Raw genomic sequence first — 22,960 nt, 5'->3', positions numbered from 1 at the left:
AAAAGTAACTGCTTAATGGTTAAATTAAAGGTCACGTTGACCAGGTTTTGCATTGTGCCTCAGAATTTAAGCCAGCTTCCTGCATTTCTGTTTGAAGTTTGTGGTGCTGGGCATAGTTACAGAGAGGATGCTGGACAAGATTATCTATGGATCTAATACAATACAGCCATTCCTACCTTTAGCAGAAGAGGTTTATTAGAATTGGGTAGTGTTTTAAATTTTTCTTGGCAATAATCCATAGACTGTCTTGTCTCCCATAACTGTTTGCTGTTCCTCAGTATGCATATTCTCCTGTATTGATTCAGCTAAGCAGTTTTTTTTCTGATGCAAAAAAAAAATCATTATACTACTACAATGAAAAACATTTTAATTAAAAACATTGGCTAAGGATGTGGTTTTAAGTGTAGCTTTGAGTGCAGAACACCAATGACAGGAACTGGTTCTTGACAGTGCCTGTGCACAGTTTCTGACCTGTCCGTACCAGCCTTCTATATACAACTTTTTTCTTGGCCATTACTTTGCAAACAACTTTTTCCTTTCCTGTGTTACCTGTAGTCCACAAAATACAAATTAAGTAATATGGCAACAGAAAGCTACCTGTTCTACCTGTGTTCCTTGCCTTGTGAATTAGTGCTTTTACAGGTAATTCAACTTAGAAAGAAGGCCAACTTTTAAGTCTCCTAAATTGTCCCTGCTGGCTAACTGAATTTTGCTATTATAGTATCAGGTAAAACCTTTCTAGATAAAATATGCATTTTATTCAGGTTCTTTTCTTAAGGAAATACAGAGTAAACTATTGTATCTTCAAGATACAGCAATAAAGGTCTTTCCAGGATCTATGTCCCTATGCCACACAGCATGGAGTTCCAATTGCTAGATGTGTGTAATTATACTTATAAATTACTACTTAGTTCCACTGCTTCAATCTGCAGTAAACAGGCTGCATTTCTTACAGATTCTTACACTGTAAAATTTTCATCATGAATGCTGTCAAAATAGATGCAAAACGTTGCAGGAAAAGTTACGTTTCTAAGACTATTTGGTTTTATTTATAATTTGATTTTTCAAGTGTGTAAAATACTAGTACATTATTTTATAATCTTTATAGTTACGTGTCGGCCATGGTACCTGTGAAGTCTCCAAAAGAATATTATGTGCAGCAAGAGGTAATCGTACTTTTCTGTGAAACTGTGGAGAGGTAAGCGTTTTAGTTAAGAACCAGACTTTCATTTCTGTGTTTACTTTCTGAGCTATTGTAGAAATATTTTAACCATTGTCTTTAAGAAGCATCATAGAAAACCAGGTATTTTGCTTTTCTAGTAAGTATCAAAGTACAAAGCTAAAAAGCATTAAGTATGCTTGCCAGGCACAAGCCTGTCTTTGTTGTCTAGACAAATACCCCGAAGTTGATAATACAGTGGTAATATTATTGGTATGCTTAGTTATAGATGTGTAAATGAAGACTAAGCATTTAAATGAGTTAAATCTGTTTAAGGCATCAAGACATAATGGCATGTCATGCAAGAAAACATGGGGAGATGATTCAAGTTATCTGTGAACCTCTGATGATTGTCATAAAGAACTTGTAAAAGCTCTTTAAAGTCTTAGGGGACTGGAGCTTGACTCTGTATGGAGGAGGAGGTGGCCTTCTGGGCTTTGAGCACACATTGTGGAGTGCTTGCTCTGTGATCGTTTTGCTGTCCACCAACAGCAGTACTGGCAAGAAAAGTATTGAGAAGGAATAAGAAAAAAATATTTCCATGTTTTTTGAGACCTGTTGGGTATCAGCAGGACCAGTGTGCAGTTTTGAGTGTTATCTTATGCACTGATATGGACAAATCGGAGAGGAAACTTGAGGAAGTTATGAAACTTATGAGGAAATTAAGAAATGGTGAAGAAAGTTAGAAAACATAACCAAGTGAAAAGCCTAAACAAACTGGGTTTTGTTCTGAAAGGGGCTTCAGATATTTGACAAGTTATTAGAGGACAATAAAGTACCCCCAGATAATAAATCCTCAGGCTTTAGTAATAGCTGCTGTATTGAACTGGGATTTTTTGGTTCGGTTTGTTGGTTTAGGAGGGGGTGCTGACCTAGAAGATTTTAGCAACTTTTATTTGAAAATGAAATAAAATGCTTTCCCCTATTATTTGATAAGTGTTTCTTTTAGTTGAAAAACTCTTAAGCGCCAGTGGTTTTCAGAAACAAGCTGAAGCTGAGCATGTACTAGTAAATAAAAAGGGGAAAGTGGCACAAAGATGATTTGGTTTTTGGATGGCTAGAAAAGCTTTAAGTGTTTATAAAGATTTTTATTTTTCTTATATTTTTTTAAAAGCGGAGACTACAGCAGTCATTATATACATAGTGGTTTAGATTGTACAAAAATAGTTCATGAATTAAGTATTATCAATTTGGTTTGGCTTATAATAATTTTTTCACATTTTTTCTTGTTGAAATGTAGTCTTGCATAGTTTGATTTCTTACTAATTAATTGTATTCTTCTGCTTAGAGCCTTAAGGCTTGGATACCTCACTCAAGACATGATAGATGACTATGAACCAGCTTTAATGTTTACAATTCCGAGATTAGCCATTGTATGGTAAGTAATTTTTTGACTACTCTCTGTTCTGCCTCACTTAAAGATTTATGGAAGATTTCAAAAACTTTGTTCAGCATTTTGACATGTTTTCTTTTTTAAAGACAGTGCAAGCAAAAAAGAAAAAAGAGGGTTATATTTTGTTTTATTTTTCAATTATTACCAGTTTCATGTGGAATATCAAGAGGAAAACAAGAAAAGAGAAGGCAGGATTTTAAATATAGGAGGCAGGAACCTGGAACAATTGATCAGTCATTCTCCAGAAAGAAGTTAAAACAATTAAGAACCTCAGTTTATGGAATGTCACATTGTCAGAAAGATTTTTGAAAGTGCATATTTTGTGTCACTCAAAAATAATGTGACCTAAGGATACTTGTCTTGAAACCAAAACTTTTCAAAAGGAATTGTGTATTGTTCTTAATGACTGTAGGTTCAGAAGGAATTGTCATGGTAAACTGCACTGTGACCTCTGAGTTAAGCTGAAATCTTTTTTTAAAGACGATATTAATATGTGTAACTGAAGTGTAGATTTATGCTCTGTGTTGACCACTCAAGACAACGAAATTAAAACACTGTTATTGCTTCATGCAGTTTTTGCAATTTTGGACAAATCAGATGCATTTTTCCTAATGAGTCCTCATGATTTAATAGACAGAAATTTCTCTGGAGTAAAGCCAGCATATTTTCAATATTTTACCATTGTGAATGTTTTAAAGTTAACTAATATAAGTAGTATGATTGAGGGGAAATACAAAATCTCAAATCCTGAGTGTAATACACTTCTCAGGAAATTTCTGTGGCCCACTGTTCCTGTTAAAAACGATATTGTCCGTAGAAGTAATTCTAAAAATAACAGTAATAATCTGATTATCAAGAGACAATGGGAATGTGAGAACTCAGTTGAGGCTGCTGGTAGACACAATGAAGAGGAATGCATCATGACTAATCGGAAAACCAAGGACTCCTATTTTTTATGTTGGCGAGTATGTTAACAGGTGTCAGTGAACTTTGAACCTGTTAGGAAATATTAAGAATCACTTTTTTCCAATTTGTAATTTTTTTCCATGGTACAACTATATTAAAGCTTTGATTCAGAATTCTTTCAAAGGTCATATGTGGAGGACATTTCATAATATTTTTTTTTTAGTGGTCTAACCCTCTTCTATATTTTTTTTTTCTTCTGAGAGTTGAGCTCTATAGAAAGTGAGCTATACCTGGAAATTGCCAAAGGAATGGTGATTCTGCAGCAGTTACAAATTTGGTGAGAGCAGCCTCGAGCTTCTACTCAGCAAAGAAGTAACATTTGTTTAGGCAGAACATTAGTACGTGAGTCAGCACTAACTATTCTGCTTTGTGGCAGAGTATGTATCCTTGGTAACAGGATAATTTGTATCAAGCCACCAAATTAAAAAGGAACTTTAAAAGGGAGCAACTTTTCTATCTCTTCTATCTTCTTTCCTTGCTCCTGCCCTCGAAGCCTTATTCCCCAAAGCAATGTTGATCAAGTTCAGCAGTTGAATTTCTTGGACCCTCTGTTACCATGACAATTCTGAACTTTCTGCTGGCCATCTTCCAGTCTGATGGGAGGCCACGGGTACCAGGGCATGAGCCAGGCTGGGTTTATAAACAGAAGGAAGAGCAGTATTTCCCATATGGTAAACAGAGTGCTTGCTAGTGAGCAAAAGACATCAACAGTCTTGTTAGCCAAGGGTCCTTGTTACTCTGGATGATTCAGATGCAGAGTAGCTAGGAAGCTGTTTTTTTGAATACTGTGGGTAACTGAGTACTGACTGTAAGGGCAGGAAGGGGAAAATGGCCTGGGAAAAATGAAACCTATGGGATCTCAAGTGTGAGAGCATGAGATCCATTTGCCTTTGAGCGATATATATTGTTTTTGCAGTGGGCAGAGAATTAAGTAGTTTCAGGCAGAGTGGTGCCTGGTGTGAGTGGAATCCACTCTCAGACACAGTGTGGTGTGGTGCAGCAGATATGGTGAAGGTGAGTTTTGTTTAATCCCTGACACACAGGCAGGTTGGAGCAGTTGTCATTTGGTCAGGAGAAACTACTGAGATCTACAGTGAAGTGCACGGAGACATTCAGGACTATGAACCAACCTCCTTCCAGGGAAATTACTGCAAGTGCCAAGTTGATTTAGAAGCATGGTATTATCAAAATGTGCTTTATTTGATTTAGCAGATGTTTTCTTTTTTACCACATGTTAAGACCAGATTGTATTTATCTTAGAGGCAGAAAAATAGCAGCTCAAGAGTCAACTATCTTACCTAGAAATCATTCAGACTGGAAAGGAAAAGCCATCTGCAGTTTCTCTCGAGTCAGTGGACTTTCCCCAACTTACGTGATAATCAGTTTCCTGGTTTATTTTTTTTATGGGACAGCCACATGAAATAAATGGAGGTTCTTCCCCTTATGCTTGTGTGTTTAAAGGGGGGGGGGGGGGTGTGGACAGAAGAGAGGGGATCTTTTTCCTGTTGCTTTAAATAGCATTTAATTCTAACTGTGGATGAATAAGACAAAAAAGAGATAACAGTATGTAACTTGAAGGTAGTTCTAATGTTTATATACAGTTGCTCTTCTGACTGCTTATTCGGTGGTTGCTCTGTGTAATGAAATTTTCATTTTTGTGTGTGTTCATGCATGCGTTTGAATTAGTGGCCTTGTCGTCTACTCCGAGGGACCATTAAACTTGGACCATAAACCAGAAGATATGTCTGAACTCTTCAGACCTTTTCACACTTTGCTAAGAAAAATAAGGCAAGTAATAAAAGACGATTGTAGGTGCTTCTCTTCTAGACTGAAAATTAGGGGCCTAAAAAAGAACGCATAAATGCCTAAAAAAGAGTTTCTCTGCTGTGTTAACTGTAAATGGCATTTTCCTCTCATCTGCCTGATAAACCCGTGAAATAACTAAATGTAGTTTTTCATTTCATGTGAGTTTGAACTTTTCACCTCCTCATGATAGTTCCTTTTTTTCTGAATATCATTTTGTTACACTTCAGATATCCCTCATGGTTGGATGATGCCTGAAATACTAAAATTGCGGTTTATTTTTGGGAGATCCTGTTTCTAATTAGCATCATGTTTCTGTTTAACTAGGATTATTACATTTTCTCAGTATGTTATGATGCAATACTCAGATAATTTTTAATCTAATAGAAATGACTGTCAGTTTTTCATATTGTGGGTCTGTTTTTACAGGATCATTTTATGTATCCTTATTTTCCCAATGTTTCAGTCTTGGTAACCTATGGAAATGTGGGATTTGGCTCAACTTTAAGTATAAAGGCCATTATAATTTTTTCCTAGTTGAAGTCTTTCTAAGATTGATTTATTACTTTGGAGAAATCAAGCTGTGTCTTTAAAGGGTCTTTATGTTCAGGCTTTTTTATATTCAACCTTAAGGTATGTTTAAAAAAAAAAACAAACCTAGATTTATAAGATCTATTATTTTCTTAGAATTCAAATTTACATACCAACTGCAAATTTTGTTCCCAGAAATCTCTAGAGATAATTTGGTAGAAGTTTTTCCTTCCTGTGTCCCATTTTTACCTCTTTATCTCCTTCCCTGTATGTCATGAGGATGGTTTGATGTAAGAATAGTTTTCATGTAGACAATGTATCCCCGTTAATCTCCTCTCACCCAGTAGAGGTGAGGCATCTCCTGCAGGAGAATGTGAGCTCAGTCAGGGATGGTTCAGAGGAGCCTGTTTCTGAAGTTAGCTTTTATGAATATCCAGACCACATCCTTTTGTGACCCTTGAAGACTTCCTAGTATTTTTGTCTAGAAGTTATAGTTTTATTTTAGGTATGTTTGTGATATTGATATTGAAATCATAGAACTGACAAATCAACATTTGGGTTTTTTGAGTGATTATGATTTATAAAACAGTAAAGAGCAACAACTTGAATTGAGGAGTGAAACTTAAGTTAGAGTGGGAAAAAAAAATTAATTGTAAGGAAGCTTAAAGTCCATGAAGTTTACATTAAAATACCTAATTTTCAACATATGAATATCACAGAAATTTTCACCAGCATTCCACTGTCTGACTAAAGCCAAAAGAATATTTAAAAGCTAATACACTTCTCATAATCTGTACTTTCTGCTTACTCCTTCCATTTCACAACACAGAAAATGAAAATCAATGAAGTCAGTTTATTGCTTAGTCCGTTTAATTTTAAGTTACTTTCAAATTAATGATTGGGTGGAAAACATGTTAGTAAAATGCTTGTTTGTTCAATAACTACAAATTTCAATGCAAACTTCAAAAAGCAAAGACTCTTTCAGATGAGTTTTTGGAAGAAGTTCTGATATACTTTAAGACATATTTATTCTTTCAAGTGAGCATTGAGAAATGTTATTTCACTAGTCTAGCAGACAAATTTTTCAAAGTGTTCTTAGAGAGTATTTATCAGAGGAAAAAAATTAAGCAAGATGTAATGTGACATTTTATCTCTGGCAGTCACTGAATCTCAAGGAACGTGAACATTTGAAAGAACTGAGCTCAAAAAGATCCTTTAGTAGTAATCCTGAATGAAAAATACATTGAATGAAAATAGCAATGATATACAAATAAGTGTGCAGTTCATGTAGGATAATTAAATCACTTTTTAAAGTACTTAAGCTGTCTAGATTTTTTTTTTTGGTTATCACAGATTTATTTTTTTTCAACTCGATCAGGCTGCAATTCCTACTCGGTGAGAACATTCACAAAAACTTGTTAGGGAAGATGGAATGAGATATTTGAGCTTGTCCATACCAAAAAGAGAGTGTTTTTCCTAGGAGTCTTTCTCCAGCCTCCATCACAAATAGTTAAGACATAAAAATATATTAGTCTCTGTTAAAATAGTTGCATCTTGTATTGCAGTTGTGTGTCTGTTGTAAGAACATAGAACAACATCTTACTGCAGCATATGATCACACACCAGTAAAGTTCTATGTAAAGTTGTATAACTTTTTAGCCAACTAAATATTTTAACTCATGGAATAACACCAAATATACAGCTGATTATTTTGTAGGATTACAGGTAGTTTGTAAGCTGTATTATCCTAAAACATCCCTCCTGTTAAAGGCATTGATAAGCACTGTATTTGTGTGGATCCACATAATTAAATCAGAGCTAGCAGAGAAAAGTATCTTTTGGCTAGGAAAATTTTTAGTGTCCTGTTGGTGGCTGGCAACTTTGAGAACAACAGAGATTGTGGAGGCTGCAGAAGCAGGAAGGACTCTTGTTTAGATTTTGATAAGGTTGAGCAGCAAGCAATGACTTTGAATGCTTTAGTTAATGCCTAAGCAAGGTGCTTGTGCTGGTTTTTATTTAAGATATAAAACATCAGCATTGGTATCTTATACACTCACCAATGCATAATTACATAGTAGTGCTATCTCTGTTCCTTTTTAGACTAAGACACTTGAACCATTTCTGCCAAACTACTGTAATCTGCTTAGTAAGTATAGAGAATCACAGAAACACAGAATCACAGGGTGCTTTGGGTTGGAAGGGACTTTTAGAGGTCATCTCGTCCAACCTCGCTGCAATGACCAGGGACATCCTCCACCAGATCAGGTTGCTCATAGTCCTGTCCAACCTGACCTTGAATGTTTCCAGGGATGGAAAAGCATTTCGTCTGGTATATGCATAGATATTTAATTTAGATGCCTGTGATGCTGAATGTTCTTGGGATAAAATATTAGCTATACTATATGTACATTTGAGGCTGCTATACAGAGGTTTTCAGGGATGAGCAAATTTAGGATTGTGCGGTACTCCTTAATTCTGCCCTTTTTTCAGAGCCCTCTGCTTGCCTGGTGCTTGTTTCTGGACCATTACAGTTGATGGCGGGGTCCTATGGTCTTTGGCGATGCATAATCAGGCAGATTGCAGATCAAGTGATGCAGGATCAGAGGAACATGCCATTAAGTACACTGAAACCTTTCTGTATTATTGACTAGAAATCAAATGCAGTGTACTTGTTGTCAGTGAGTTAAAGAATGGGGGTGGGGAAGCTTGTGAAACTGGTATGCTTTTAAAGTATGCACAGTTTTGGGAGGAAAACCAGTGGATTTTTCTGAGTTGGCTGTGCTTTTAAAACTTTGAGTTGATTTAAAACTTTTGCAGTAAAGGAATGCCAGTGATATTTGGTGTATATCAGTGTTGGTTTCTCAGTGTTGATGTGTCAGAGCAGATCTGCAGATGCCGGTGTGCTGAATTCGGCTCAGCGCTGCAGAGGCAGGAGGATGCGAATTGCGTTCCCGTACCTGCGTCATGTTGTTATGGTGGCAGCTCTGTAAAGGCAGCTTTTATGCTCTGTTCATGCACAGGCTGGCAATAGCAACAATGCTGTTCTCTGAAAGCGGACAATTTAAAATTGTAGTCAGAATAGGAGCAAAATCACTGCAGGATGCTTGGAGAACATAGGAGATCAGTGCACCTGGGGTTTTGTGGCCCTGTCCTCTATTCAGATGAATTTGTCTTTAAATGGACATCTGGCCTTGGATCTTTGAAGAGGTAATTTCTGCACCCTGGATATTGGCAGTAGAGTAAAATATGTTTATTGGTTTTGCAATAGGCAGAGTACATTTCTACTGCTGCTTGTAACAGGCTGAGTACATCTTAAGAGCTTGCCTTGTTTTACTGCCAGTGGCTGTAGCCACTGGAAGAAAAATGCTGCTCCTATTTTCAAGGCTAGATTGCCTTCCTGTGATACCATGCCAAAAAGAGTGAAAAAAGGTGAAACCCCAACATGTGCCTTTTAAATTCAGTGCTTTCTGAAGCGTCTATGAGAAGGAAGCACACCACTGCTGTCAGGGTGCATCACAACAGCTCCCTTTACCTGTGGCTTCTGAATAATGAAAGCAGCAGGAGAATTTTTATTTTCCGTATGAGCACAGGACTTGCCTGGATCCAATGACAAGTTACAGATGCTACAGCAGAAAGGAAATTAACTGTGGAAGTAGCTACAACTTAATTAAACCTTATGGTTTAATAATGATGTCTGATGTTTAGTTTTAAACTTTCAGTAGTGAGATTTAACTTCTCTTTCTGTATACTGGTTGACATTCATTTTATTCTCAGTACCTACATAGGCATTTTAAAACATGCCATGTTCCTAAGGTTGGCAGCAAATCCTATATAATCTAATATACAGTGTGTCAAAAGATAACAGTTAACCTAACATTTGTCACCTTGCAAGGAAACTTGTCATTAAAACAGCCCAGTGAGTCTAGGGGTTTCTTATGCAGAGAAGTGAAGATAATTGTCCGAACATCTTTTAGGACAAGCTGTATTTGTTAATAGCAAAATTTCTGGTGTGAATTGGGAAATTGAGCATATTTCCTTTGAATTTAAAGCAGGATTATTTCTTTACTGAAATAACATGGAGACTCCCACATCTAATCCAACTGAGTATAGCAACTCTTGCAAGGCAGCGTGGATCTGACTTTCCTAAAAAGGCATGAAAACTGTCAGCTGATTTCATTGATTTTTATTTTTTAATAGAGTTTTATTTATTTAGCCTCAAAACTGCATACAACTCTTCTTAAATTTTGTGAGGTTGTTAGTAGCAGAAACGAAGAGTTTGTTACTTAAGTCAGTGAAGCTAGCCAGCATAAAGTAAATATGTATTTCCATCACTTACTTTACGGTGAATGTGTGAAACCTGCATCAAATAGGTCTGGCTCTCTGTGCCTTCAGAAAGGAAGCACAGCAGCTCTGGACACCCACACATCCAGGAGTCCCGGACACTGCCGTGCGATGTCCTGGAGACTGAATAAAAGTGGATGCTCAAAGTCAGAGGATTCAATTTTCCCCTTGGCCCATTTCATTCCCAGTTATGCCAATAAGCTTGGGTGGAAAGCAGATTCCTTTGAATGTTGCTATTGTGGTCGATTATTTGTACAATTGCTAATTCTTACCTCGTGTTTTGAGAAGAAAGGTATGATTGTGGTGTATGGAGAAGCGTAGCTGATGTTTAAGCAGTTTGATCAGTTTTTAATGTTTTTGCATAGGTGAGGGACAAGCTTAGACCCTTCACCATTGCCTTTGTATGCTTTCTTTTTAAATTAATTATTATTTTTATTATTTACTGATTACTTTTTAAATAAAAGATGGAGTAATGAGATAGTATCATTATATACTGTTTAGACAAAAGAAGGGAATGTATTGGTCTTTTAAAGTGTTCTAGTGTGCCAGACAGCAACACTGGTTTATAGCTCTATTGGCTAAGTGGGTCTAACAAAGATTGTCCATTCCCCTTTCTTACTCATTTATGGCTGAAAAAAATGTCGAACTTCATACTCAAAGATGTGTTTAAGGAAATACTGACCTCTTCATTAAAGAGAACGTGGAAACAAGTGACAAGGGTACAGTGGTGCAATTTTTCCTAAAAGATCATCTTCTGTAGGCTTAGAATTTTTTTCCGGGTCATATAACAATTATATAAAAGCATGATTTTTTTTTTTTTAAATAAAGATGTTGATTGTATGGAATGTAGATTACCATAAAAATGTATACTTCTCTAAACTTATTTTTCTTAAAATTGTATGGTAGCTAATACAAAAGTCACATACTGGTGATGCAATCTTTGGGCAATTTGATCTTTTAGTGATAGTACTTGAAAAAAATACCAGGTCTTGAGTGAACAGCTTGAGAATACAAGCCATGGACTGGAAATCAACATATGAAATGTGTTGAATGTTTCCTTGGGGGTTTTTTAGACTGAAGTTACTGTTTTAAGGGAATTCCTTTAATATGGGCTGCTGTTGATATTGTTATTATTAATTATTGTTGTTATTATGCTAGGTGTATATCACCTGCTAGCCAACAATTTCTAAACACATGAAGAATAATGGACTTCTAGCTTCTGTTAAGCAAAAGTTCTTGCTTTTCTTATCCATTCATTTAAAATGTACTTGCTGGTCTTTGAAAGCATCAACAGGAGTTCTTGACAGAGGATATTTTTATATGTGGTTTCTAATTGAGAAGCATAATGTAGATCACATTCAGACCTAATATTAAGTGCTCCTGTGTCTATGTTTTCGTTTTAAAGTGCTTCAACATAAAAGCCTCGAATAACACTCTCTATTTAGGTGCAGTCCAAAACTGCAGTGCTAAAGACCCTTGATAACACTGGTGATTCTGCATGTCTCTGGAAAACAGTTTAGTAAATGCCTGAATATTTACTTTCAGGCCTGCTTGGTTTTTAACATTGTATAGAAGTTTGACTTCCCAATGACTGAGTAAAAATTCTGAGGTGGGAGAGAGCCAGTTCCAATCTCTGTTTCAGTGAACAGGCTTCCAAGACGTCAGTGTTGCATAAGGGATCGTACTATTTTTAATCAGCTTTTTGTCTGACAATATAATGGTGTGAAACTTCTACAAGGATGGCAAATTAGTTTGGTAATCAAAGTCAAATTTATGAATTAAAAAATTAAAATTACAAAGCATATCGAATGTAGGCAACATTTTCACACTAAGTAGATAGGGAGGGGAAGAGATCCATTTTTTGGGTGTGTTTTGATTTGATTTTGAGCTTCATTGCAAGGATGTCAATAATTTGGTACTCTGTATTTGCATTTTAAAAATCTCAAATTCAGGCACTAGCAATCACGTGGGTTCTGAATATGAATGCCAAATGCACCTTGAGTTTTAGACCTGAACGTAACTTTACTAACAGTAAAAACTTTTAAAATCTGTAATATCGGTGCCCCCTCTGATTGTAAATGCAAAGCGATGTGTGTCTGTCTTCATTTTCAGGGATCTGCTTCAGACATTAACGGAGGATGAACTGCACACACTGGAACGCAACCTCTGCATCTCTCAGGATGTGGATTTTCCTGTCAGAGCGGATCCTGAGGTACCGTCTGTCATTACACCAGGCGTCACTGCGACTTTGCCTGCAAAGGAGCTTTCAGCAAAAGCTGAAAACACAGAGGCTGAGCTGGCTTGTTCTATGCAGTACGATGAGCAGGAGCTGGAGCAGCTGAACAGGATGGTACACAGAGTCGGAGATGAAATGTCGTCTCTGCTTTCCCCTCCAAGCATCTGTCAATCTCCAGCTCACAGACCTAGCCTAAGAAATAATTCTAGCACGGAAGCTTCGCCAACAAGACACCATCTTGACGATTTAACTGATGAAGAGGACAGAGTGTTTTTTATGGATGACCTAGATGGAGCAGGAGAAGCTCTTGCTGGGTTGGATTCAGTAAGTGATACTTTTGCTTGGGTGAATAACCCTTGCCATGATTCAAAGCAGAACCTGCAATATAGAGATGCTTTGCTGTACGAGAACGGCCATCAAACAGAGGAAACTTTGCTTTTAAAAGATGCCCAAAGTGACTTAAGCAATAATAACAATATTGAAGATAGCAAACAGATGTCTGGCATCTCAGTTCAGAATTCGTGCAGCTGTTTAGAAGGTCCAGACTCACAGTTATACCTCAATGGCTGGGACGCGTCTGCTGATGATGCGGAAATGGCAGAAGTGATAGCTCACAGGACGGGGGGAATGAAAATATCTGCCACTGTAATATTCAATCCTAAATCTCCCTCTAGCTCAGAATCCCCAGTAACCACTCCAGAAGCAGCTATTAATTGTGTTCCTGGATCTGCTAATCCATTACCAAATGAAGAGGAAGATGAATCCCATAAACTCAGTATAGCTGCCACAAACTGTCTAATTAATTCCTGTGTGTGCTGTGGCAGCTGTGAAGACAGCAGGGAGGACAGTGTTGAAGGTTTAAAGAGTAAACATTCTGCAGGAGGTGTTGTAAATGCTTCGTACACGTTAGTAAAGTCTAAGGAAATGGACCATGTAGATAATTCGGACAATTCAGTCCCTGCACAGGAAACGTTAAAACCCGAAACTTCTGCTTTGTTAGCAGAAAGAGACTTTGGCAGAGAAGAGCAAAAACTGCCCATCTCCTCTAAGTGCCTGGCACATTCCTCAGGTTCACAGGTAGGAGCAGAAAATGACTCACAGGGAGAAGCAGAAAGCATCTCAAGTCAGCAGAAGAAGTGGGAGAAGAGAAAACAACTATGTGAGAAAAAAATGGACAATAATGAAGATGCTAGTAGTGAAAGGACAGCAAAGGAAGATGTGAAATCAAGATCTAGTTCAAGGTAAGAGCAACCTGATATTCTGGTGGTAATTTGCATGTAAATTCCTTTATCCTTGTACTTTAGTGATTGGTGTATAATGAATGTTGATTTTAAAGAAAATAGCGTGTTGCAGGATTAAGGAATTTTTCAATATCTTTTTTTTAATGCAAGTTGCTTTTTATTTGACTTTATCAGCTTTTTTTTGGAGAACACCTGAATTTTAACCATATAACGTCTGAGTATCATTGAAATCAAATACACTGATCTTACTAGTTCAATGTAACAAAGGGTGCCTTGCTGCCGAACATCACCTGGGTCGTTAGCTCTGTTGTGCTCTGCTGTTTTGCAGGAAAAGTGTGTCTGCCAGATAGTAAAAAGTTAACTTCTGCATCAGTGCATGGGATTGACTTGGAGTCTAAATGTATCTTAACTTAGCTTCATTTGAGAGAATGGGGTTGATCTGATCATGTTGCCTCTGGGCACGAATGTATTTGTGAATGTATGTGCTGAAGGAGCCTAGTAGAGTGCAAACACAGCTTTTAAACCTATTGGACCATTTCAGCCAAAGCTGATAGAAGAATTAGAGGTCATGGACTAAGGGTCTACATATTGAATAACCATAAGGAACTAGGTAACAGAGTGAAAGCATAATAGTTGTGTTAAAGAAAATGCCATGCTTCAGCTCAACTTTGGTTAGACATTAGGATTCCTACACACATCAGTAGAAAACCAGACTTCATTTTGGTTTACTGTTTAGAGGGTAACCCGTTTCGTAGTAATGTCCTCAGTTTCCCTGAAGTATGAATATCATAAAGCAAAGGAAAGAAATTAAATAGAAATTACTGTTGTTTTCTGTATTTCTGTGACAGCTTTCTTCCTTTGTGCCTTACTGTGTCATTTCTGCAGAGACTGTGTGATGCAGGATTTCTGGTGTGTGTGTGTGTGTGTGTGTGTGTGTAGAGTTTAGGATCACGCAGTGGGGGTAGCTTGAACCCCAATATAAAGGCTACAGAAATAAGCATTTCTTTAATAACCTACCATTGAATTATGAAATATTTTACTGGTGGTGGAAATAGAATCAAGAGTTCTTTACACTGGAGTTAATTTCTGTTACAGGTAAAACAAAACTTAGCATGCAAAAAATTCAGTTTTTGAGAAGGTAATTTTATCTTCCTCATTATTCTGACTATTTGCAATCTTAAGCTTGCAAGTATGATCATATTCAAGGCCTTACAACAGGGTTTCTGAATGGACTTCATTTTAAGAAGTAATTCACAAATCCCTTTGACATTTCATGCTTTGACAACACTTCAAGTGGAATATTGCTTAAAAGTAATTACTGTATGTTTAATTAGTGTCCTGATAAATCATACACCATTTGCATAACTCAGACAGTTTGTCTACTAATTTTTGCCTTGGGTAGGATATTAAGTGAAAATTGTGAGAACAAGCCTGCAAAATGCAATAAAATGACATACATAAGCTTCTTTTTCAGCCTCTTGTGATAACCTCTTTTCCACATGCCAGTCCAGTCTCTGTTAATAATGTGTAAAAACTTTCTGTGAGAGTTGTGCTTTTACAAAGAGTTCTGTAGGTCTGTGTTCCTCTGTGTCCTTTTGTTTACTCTGGACCTGGCTCTTGAACAGCTTAATGAATGGCTCCTAGCTCCTGCCTGGCCTCTCTGTGCCAGTTGTGATTCTGTAGACCTCAGTCACACTTCACCCGCGTGGTTACTTTTTCAGGTCGTAAAAGTCACAGCCTACGAGATCTGAAGTCGCCCATAGCTTTGATCGCTCCTTTTGTCTTGCTCTAAACACTTTTCAGTGTTACTGTTTCCTCTTAGCGATAAGTGAATCAGAACTACACTTACTCAAGATATGAGCAAACCATGGATTTGCACAGTGGTGTAATTATTTTTCTGTTGTTTTTTCCAATGGCTCCCAATATTTGACTTTGAGCTGATGTTTTTTTTGAAGTTGTCTGTCAAAGCCCCAAGATCCTGTTTGTGAGCTCAGAGTCTGTCATTCTGTATCTGATGCTAAAATTGGTTCCCCTGTGTTTACCAGTTGAACCTCATCTTGCCATTTTATTACCTGTTACTCAGACTTTAAGATCCTGTGCAGTTCTTCAGTGTGCTCTTGTTTTGTTACCCTGGATAGTTTTGCACCAGTAGCAACCTTTCAGACCCCGTCGTTCTCCCCATCTTTGCAGGCTGTACGTGAAAACGGAGCCCCCAGGGTCCTGAAGAACTTCAGTGGTGCGTCCTGCTCTTCTGAGGAGTGTTTGTTTAACAGCTCCTCCCTACTGGTGGTTAAATATTATTTATCCATTTTGGGCCTCTTCCTCTTATGCTGTAGCTCTTTAGTTTTCTTAAAAGCCTTTAGTGAGGTATTTTGACACAAGCTGTTTGGAAATCTGGAGACTCCAGCCAACTCACGGTTCTTCTTAAGCTCCTTGACCCCTTCAGAGAGCTCCCAAGAGGCTCCCTCTGCAGAGGCCGTGTTACTTCTTCCAGGCCGATCTCCCCATTATTGTCCATCTTTTTTAGCTTTGGATATATTCTGTGAAGTTGCTTGGTATGAACATCAGGCACATAGAACTGTCTGAATCCCCTTGGAGTCCTTTTTATTTTTAGACATTGACACCTTTAAACTCCAGGCATCAAGGAAGTTTTAAATGAGAGGTTAATAATTCATCTGTTTCACTCCTGAGTTCTCCCCAAACACTTGGATGAATATTTTTGAATATTTTGTTCACAAGTTAGTGGGTTTTCTCTGTTTTCACCAAAGCCTCTTCCACAGTTATTTTGTTGATTACATCTAATTCTCTCTATTCATTATTGAGACTACAGTGCATCTGTTACTAATTGTCAAATACTCCATCTTTGCAGAAGTGGAGAAATGGGGACTGTTTTTTGTCAGTAGGTTGTTGCTCCTTCATTTGGAAATGTTCTGATATTAACTCCTTCAGTATGTTCTGTGAGAGATGGAGATGCTGGGGATCTATTGAGGACTAGATTAAAAAATTATGTATGTGTAGATCCTTAGTTTTCTCATATCTATAAATAGATTTAGTTCTTGCCTCTGAATCACTGGTCATGTTATTGGTAAAAGAGAATTCTGTTACAAAACCGAACTTTGTGGACCTTTTCTTACTCATGCTGCCTGGGCTGTGACTAATCACTGCTTTTCAATGGTATTTTTAAATTGGAAGATCGCATTAAGCTTCTGTGACTGCTCCCTATTACATGCTAGTGAATGCCAAGTTAACCATAAGGGAAATGTTGGAGATGGTAGATTATTTTCAGAATGATGGATTCATTAGCTAGAACAATAAGCAATCTAATATACATGGAATAGCTTCAGGATATCCTCATTCATCAGATGGATAAATGTATTTACTTTCTAGTTACTGTAAGTCACCAACTAGGAGGAGAAAATTTCCTTTCACTTGTCTGAATCAAGCAGCTGTCAAATGTGTACATTGACACACACTGTAAATCAGTTTTTATGCTATGCAATATGACACTATAGGTATAAGTTCCATGGTCCAGTCAGGTTTACTGTAACCCTTTAAGTCTGAAATACCTGGTATTTCAGGCTTCTCTATCTAGCCTCAATATTCAGTGGAGTTTAAAATATAGATTAAATAATCTATTTAAGATTTGGGCATTGACGTGAATTTATGATGTTAGTTTTTAAATCATAGCTGATGTTATGTCTTTCTCCATTATTTGCTTGTAAGTATCCCAAGGATGCAAAAATCACTAAGGGCACAGGGTCTTGGGCAGCAGCATTAAGGAGATGCAAATACGAAAAAAAGGCTACCATAGATGTGGTCAGTATCTGATCTGCTGCAGGGACAATGTGGTGAGTAAAGGCTGTCATGTAGCAGAACTAATAAAAGGGGAGTAAAGTAAGAATATTGTAGAAGGTGATAAAACTAAGACAGGCAGCATTGAGTGTTTTGGGGTAAAAAAAGGATATAAGTTAATGCCAAGACCAAGCTTTAGAGCTGTGTCCGGTATTCCTGCTTTTTCTCCTGGAAGCAAACTATACAGATTTTTTAAAGGGCTTGTTCTGTTACAGTATTCTGCCTGTGTTTTCCAAAGGGAAGGACAATTACAGAATGAAGGTCGTGTTTATTTTGGTGCTTTGGAAATAGTTGGCTTTCTGTTCTTTCCAGAGTTGAAGAGTCCATGTAAAACTGTTAATTTCTGCTACATGTTTTATGGAGTTTAGCAGCTTGTTTCATATTGTCACACAATGCTGGTGTTTTCATGTCTTACACCCCGTTCTGTTGTGTGTGTGTTTATCTACATACTGACCTTGCAACAGTTCTGATATAAAAAAATAATTGCACTTTGTCTCCTTTCCCCTGCCAGATCTATGATGTCTAGCTTAAATGATACAATCTTTTTCCCGGTCTAATTGATCTTAATTTATTTTGTGGGTGTTTTTTTGATGAAGCCCCTTACAGTGCACCTGCAACTTGGCAAAAGGTGCTGAAATTTATAGAGAGGACATCTTCTTATCTTCACGCTTTCTGCAAGCTGTAGCTGTGGCTATTGGCTGTTAGATGCTGGTGCTGTTCATGTTTATTTGTGGGGGCTTAAAAACCAGAATATTTTGCTCTATACTTCTGCAGTGTAAGGAGGAGGAATGAGGCATCCTTGGAAGAGCATGTTTTGTTGTTTGCTGATCTGTATTGCAATTTTAGAATAAGATGAATAATTTATTCTTCTCCAGTTTGGTATTCAAATTGTCCCATTTCTTAGTGTTGCGATTCTGTAGTGAAAATTTGTATATGTTGTAGCATATTTGTGTATTACAGTAGTCTGTATTCTATTATATTTAAGATTTTATTTCCTCAGCGTATTAGAAAGGTGTTCATCTTTTTACAGAGTCAGTCTTTATACAGTTGGTTTCTAATGTTTATTTTTCTGCCTGCATTTTATTTTATCCACTTCTTAGCAACATGTGACATGTGCATGTTTTCAGTACAGCAACTTTAAGATAAGTCATTCCACCTTCATAAGTGCGTGGAAAAGAATCATTGGTATTTTGGGGATAGCTAGCATTTATATCTGAAAAAAAACCAAACCAAAAAAACCAAAGACAAACAAACCCACACGAATTACCTTTCTAGCCTGCCTTTTAGTTTTACAGCATTTGGTTCTGTAATTACTTCTTTATCAAAACTAAAATGATTGATATTACAATGCAAATTAACTTGATTAAATGTCTTAAATTTATGCTTTCCCCAAGTATTCCCATCACAGTAAGATTTAAGAAAATCTTGTGTGTCTTTACGAAGTTGCCTTTTCCATACAAGTTAAAGGACATGTGTGCATGTGCACACAAACAGAAACATGTCAGCTTCGTGTCTTGTACTGACCAGTCTTTTAACGAGCTGTTCAGGAGTAAGAGAACTTACCAGCAAGAAGGAAATCATGGTTGATTTAGAACAAAATATGAGATTTTCAACTGCAAAACTTCCCTTTAAGCACTCCTTTATCTGGCTGTTGATTTAAATTCGTCTGTTCCCATTCTGGTATTCTGTTGGGTTTTTTTGTTTATGCAACTGGCCAAATTCAAATTCAGTATCAATTGATTTTTTTTCAATCCCTCCTGCCTTTTTTCTTTTTAACAATACAGATCTCAAATTTAAAGTGGCAGTGTTTGACCTTGCCTGTTGAACACTGATTTTGTGTGGTGTCTGGTAATGTGACTGCTGTTTTGAAGCCTTAGTGTGCAAATAAAAAGTGTCAGTGTTTTGTACCAGCTTCCATTTTACAAAGTCCATATATCAGATGCAGCAACAGTGAATTACATTAACTTGCCACGTAAAGATTCCTGAAATTAGTATAGTAGGAAAAATAGTTTTGGAAGCTCCTTACTTGGGTGGATTTGGTGTAGCTTTAGTTAGCTTTCATGTAGTGTGAGAGACAGAGAGAAGATCTGTGCCAATTAACTTGATGTATCAGGAATGTAATTGTAACTCAAGTAATAAAATTCATGAAACCATTTGGTGAAACAATGAGGTATTTAATTAAACATAAGATGCTGGAAACACGTTCGTGTAGAAAAGAGCACACAAGCCAGGATAAAGGTGGCTTTCAATTTGTTTTTTTAAACTTAGCATAGTTACAGAAAATGGCCATCAGCTTTAAATAAATGATTTGCGAGTTCGGTCTGCCAGTATTCTATGAAAAGAGGCAGCCACGTCGCCCCATGTCACTTTGGTCTGTTGCCTCAAATCTTTATTCTGTGTTTTTATCAGAAGCGCTGAAGAGTTCTGTTTTGATGAGCAAGGATGGTGATTTTATCCCATGCTAGAATGTAATTTTTAAAACAGCACTATAGGCATTTAAGACCTCACAAATGAAACAAACTTTAATCTCCTTACATAGTTTTAACAGTCCTATGAATTCCAGTCCAACGTGGCATTAGTTTCAAATGAGATGTGATGAGGTTAAGGTTGCCTGTGGGCTGATGTAGGAAGAAAGGGTTAGCTGCTACCAGCTGCAGAATGTGTCTGTATGCGCATGCCATATCTTCTTCTTATAATTGTGCTAATGAACGTGTGTGCTGAGCTACCATCAGCTGGTAGTAGGAATCATGAGTTGGGAAAAGCAGGTCAATTCACCTCAGGATCTACCAGCATCTTAGAAAAGCTGAGTAAATCTTCAGGCAGATGCTAATGAGAAGAAAATTCTGTGAAGAGGTGTCCTGAATCTCTATGTACTGATAAAGAATGCAATGAGTTTGTCAGGACCCCTTTTTTGTTGTTTTTTGAGGGGAAAAAAAAGAAGCTATTTATTATTATACTGAGAAGGTATAAAACAGTTATCGTTGTTGGATTCCCATTTCTTCATGCTAAATAAACACAGAATGTCTTATCTGAAGAGTTACAGCCTGAATATCAACCAGAAATAGACATTTTAAAAAATAAGCATTATTTCTGGTACAAAAATGTAATCTGTATTGGCACACAGGAATGAGAAAAATGTTTGCACATGGATATGCAGTTTTGACAATTACTTTTACTACAACAAACCGAAGTCTGTGAACATGGTTTGTGTCAGGTGTGTCCAAGGAGTTTACGTTGCCAAATGCTGGCTGACCAGATGGATATAGAATCACAGAATCACAGACTGGTTTGGGTTGGAAAGGACCTTAAAGCTCATCCAGTCCAATCCCTGCCAAGGGCGGGGACACCTCCCACCAGACCAGGTTCCCCAAAGCTCTGTCCAGCCTGGCCTTGAACACTTCCAGGGAAGGGGCATCCACAGCTTCTCTGGGCAACTTGTGCCAGTATCTCACCACCCTCATAGCGAAGAATTTCTTTCTAGTATATGAGGATATCCTAATCCTGAAACTAGCAGATGGCTCAGCATGGCCAGATTTGTACACCAAGAAAAAAATGAATTTATGAAGCAATTTAGAATGGCAAACTGTTAAAACAAGGCTTAAAAAGAGGTGAGATAGTGGAGCTGGCAAGAAGTTATACTTACAGGGGCTGGTTAGAGAGGATTCAAATGTGGGGAAATAAAAGTATAGAGAAGAGGTGTGAGATGAGGCTTGTAAGCTGATCAAAGAAATATCCATGTTCACGCCACGAAGTTAGCTCAGGATTTTGTGACTTGGGACAATGAGGACTATAAATATTATCTGTTCTTGAGAAATTTTGATTGGATTTTAGATAGATCAGGTAGAGCATCACTGAAAGTACTGAAGGACAGCAAAGCTGGCATCTTTCAGAAAAAGCTGAAAGGGCTGTTACACTGGAAAAATCTGGAAATGGTGGGAAGGTGAGAGAGAACAAAATAAGGTGCTGAGTTTGCTAGTTGTTTCCTGGTTCTGCTGTTCAAAGACTACTTTACTCTGAACAATATGTTTCATCTTTGCAAGACAGCTTCTCCTGCTCAATCATGCTGTGAAATCACATGCTAATGGTTTTTTAATATAATTTAGCTGCCATAAAACAGATAATAAAAGTATATTTTAGTAGCATGACCATATCGTAAGATTGGATGGGTAAAGGTGATGAGCTATAAAAGAGTAAGCCTTTGTTTAAATGCATATATCTCTTCCTAATGAGCAGAATTAGCAAGGGAAATTATATAAAACGAATGAAAGTTAAATAGATTTTTGTTCAAGACTGATAAAATTATTTTCCAGTTGTGACGGCTCTCCTTTCAACTAAAGCATAGTGCACTTGGGATTTATTTTCAAATTGGCAATCAGAAATGAGGAACATGAAGGGGTACATTTTCCAAGCGATTAGTGGGAGGTATGCAAACAAATCCTATTATTTCTTAGTGGGATTAAAGCACATACCTTCCATACACTGCTTTGAAGAATTCCCCTTAAGCCTTCTTCCAGACTTCTAGCTGCAAAAATAGCTACAATAGTAAATTTGGTAGAAGAAAAGAATTTGGAACGTAGCTGGCTTGAACATGTACCCCGCATACGCCTACAAGTCAAAAGAGCATTAAAAAATCTACTAGTAACTGTGGAAAAGTAAGGTAAAATAATCCTGACCTATATAATTACATCTCTTTTAACTGAAGGTATTTCTTAGTTTCTCTCTGTGTTGTCCAAAGATTTCTCTTGACTGAACATTAGAATTCAGCAGGCTCGAATGATTTTTCTGCACTGCCTAGAGCCAGCACAGCTTTGATACCTCTGTTCAAGATGACATATTTTCTTATCTACCATAATTTATTTTTTTTAGCTTGTGGAATTTCCAGTAGCTGAGCAGTAAATTGTAACCGAAACAAAAAAATTGGTCTTTCCATGATAGTTATGTAGTGCTTATAAAGCTATTCTTCTAATCCTAGTTTATATTGATAACAATGATATAAGATCTAAAATGATCTGTTATTTAAAGCCTTTTCATTAGCTCAAGGATGCCAGAGACAAGCTGTGTACCATTCACTTGAATTATTCATATCCTTTACTCAGTAGCTGTTGGATTTCCTCTGAAGTGTCAGTGGTTTGCCATGGGACTGCTCCTTGCTGCCCATCTGGTTGGTTTAAAGCACAAAATTTGAGGTACCTATATACAGTTACGTGGACTGAGCAAATTCAGGGGTAGGGGCATTGTCTTCATCTCCTTCAGTGAAGAGTCATTTTTCTGCTTTCTCGGAGACTTTTTCCTTCCTTTTGGAAGGAAACTTAGATCAAACTTGTCATGCTGTTTCAGAAGATCTTGAGGCACGTTGGTTAGGGTGTCTGAAACACACA

The 22,960-nt window shown here is 37.2% G+C and overlaps 1 protein-coding gene across 4 annotated transcripts in view; it reads left to right on the top strand.

Annotated features, from left to right (window-relative positions):
- The window catches only part of ZFYVE28 (zinc finger, FYVE domain containing 28), a 74,684-nt gene that overhangs the window by 21,309 nt on the left and 30,415 nt on the right, over positions 1-22,960 (top strand). For 2 of the 4 annotated variants that reach the window (XM_010194647.1, XM_010194646.1), the window contains exons 4-7: positions 1,109-1,198; positions 2,508-2,597; positions 5,265-5,366; positions 12,366-13,730. In XM_010194647.1, coding sequence (XP_010192949.1) covers positions 1,109-1,198; positions 2,508-2,597; positions 5,265-5,366; positions 12,366-13,730 — 1,647 coding nt within the window. Of the gene's footprint in view, positions 1-1,108; positions 1,199-2,507; positions 2,598-5,264; positions 5,367-12,365; positions 13,731-15,467; positions 15,483-20,918; positions 20,960-22,960 lie in introns of all 4 variants that reach the window. The other 2 variants (XM_010194649.1, XM_010194648.1) reach the window with 2 other exon arrangements.

This window comes from Mesitornis unicolor, unplaced genomic scaffold (assembly GCF_000695765.1).
Source record: "Mesitornis unicolor isolate BGI_N332 unplaced genomic scaffold, ASM69576v1 scaffold1061, whole genome shotgun sequence".
NCBI classification, from domain to species: Eukaryota; Metazoa; Chordata; class Aves; order Mesitornithiformes; family Mesitornithidae; genus Mesitornis; species Mesitornis unicolor.
Note: the sequence above shows the minus strand (reverse complement) of the source record. Positions and strands in the feature narration are given on the sequence as shown.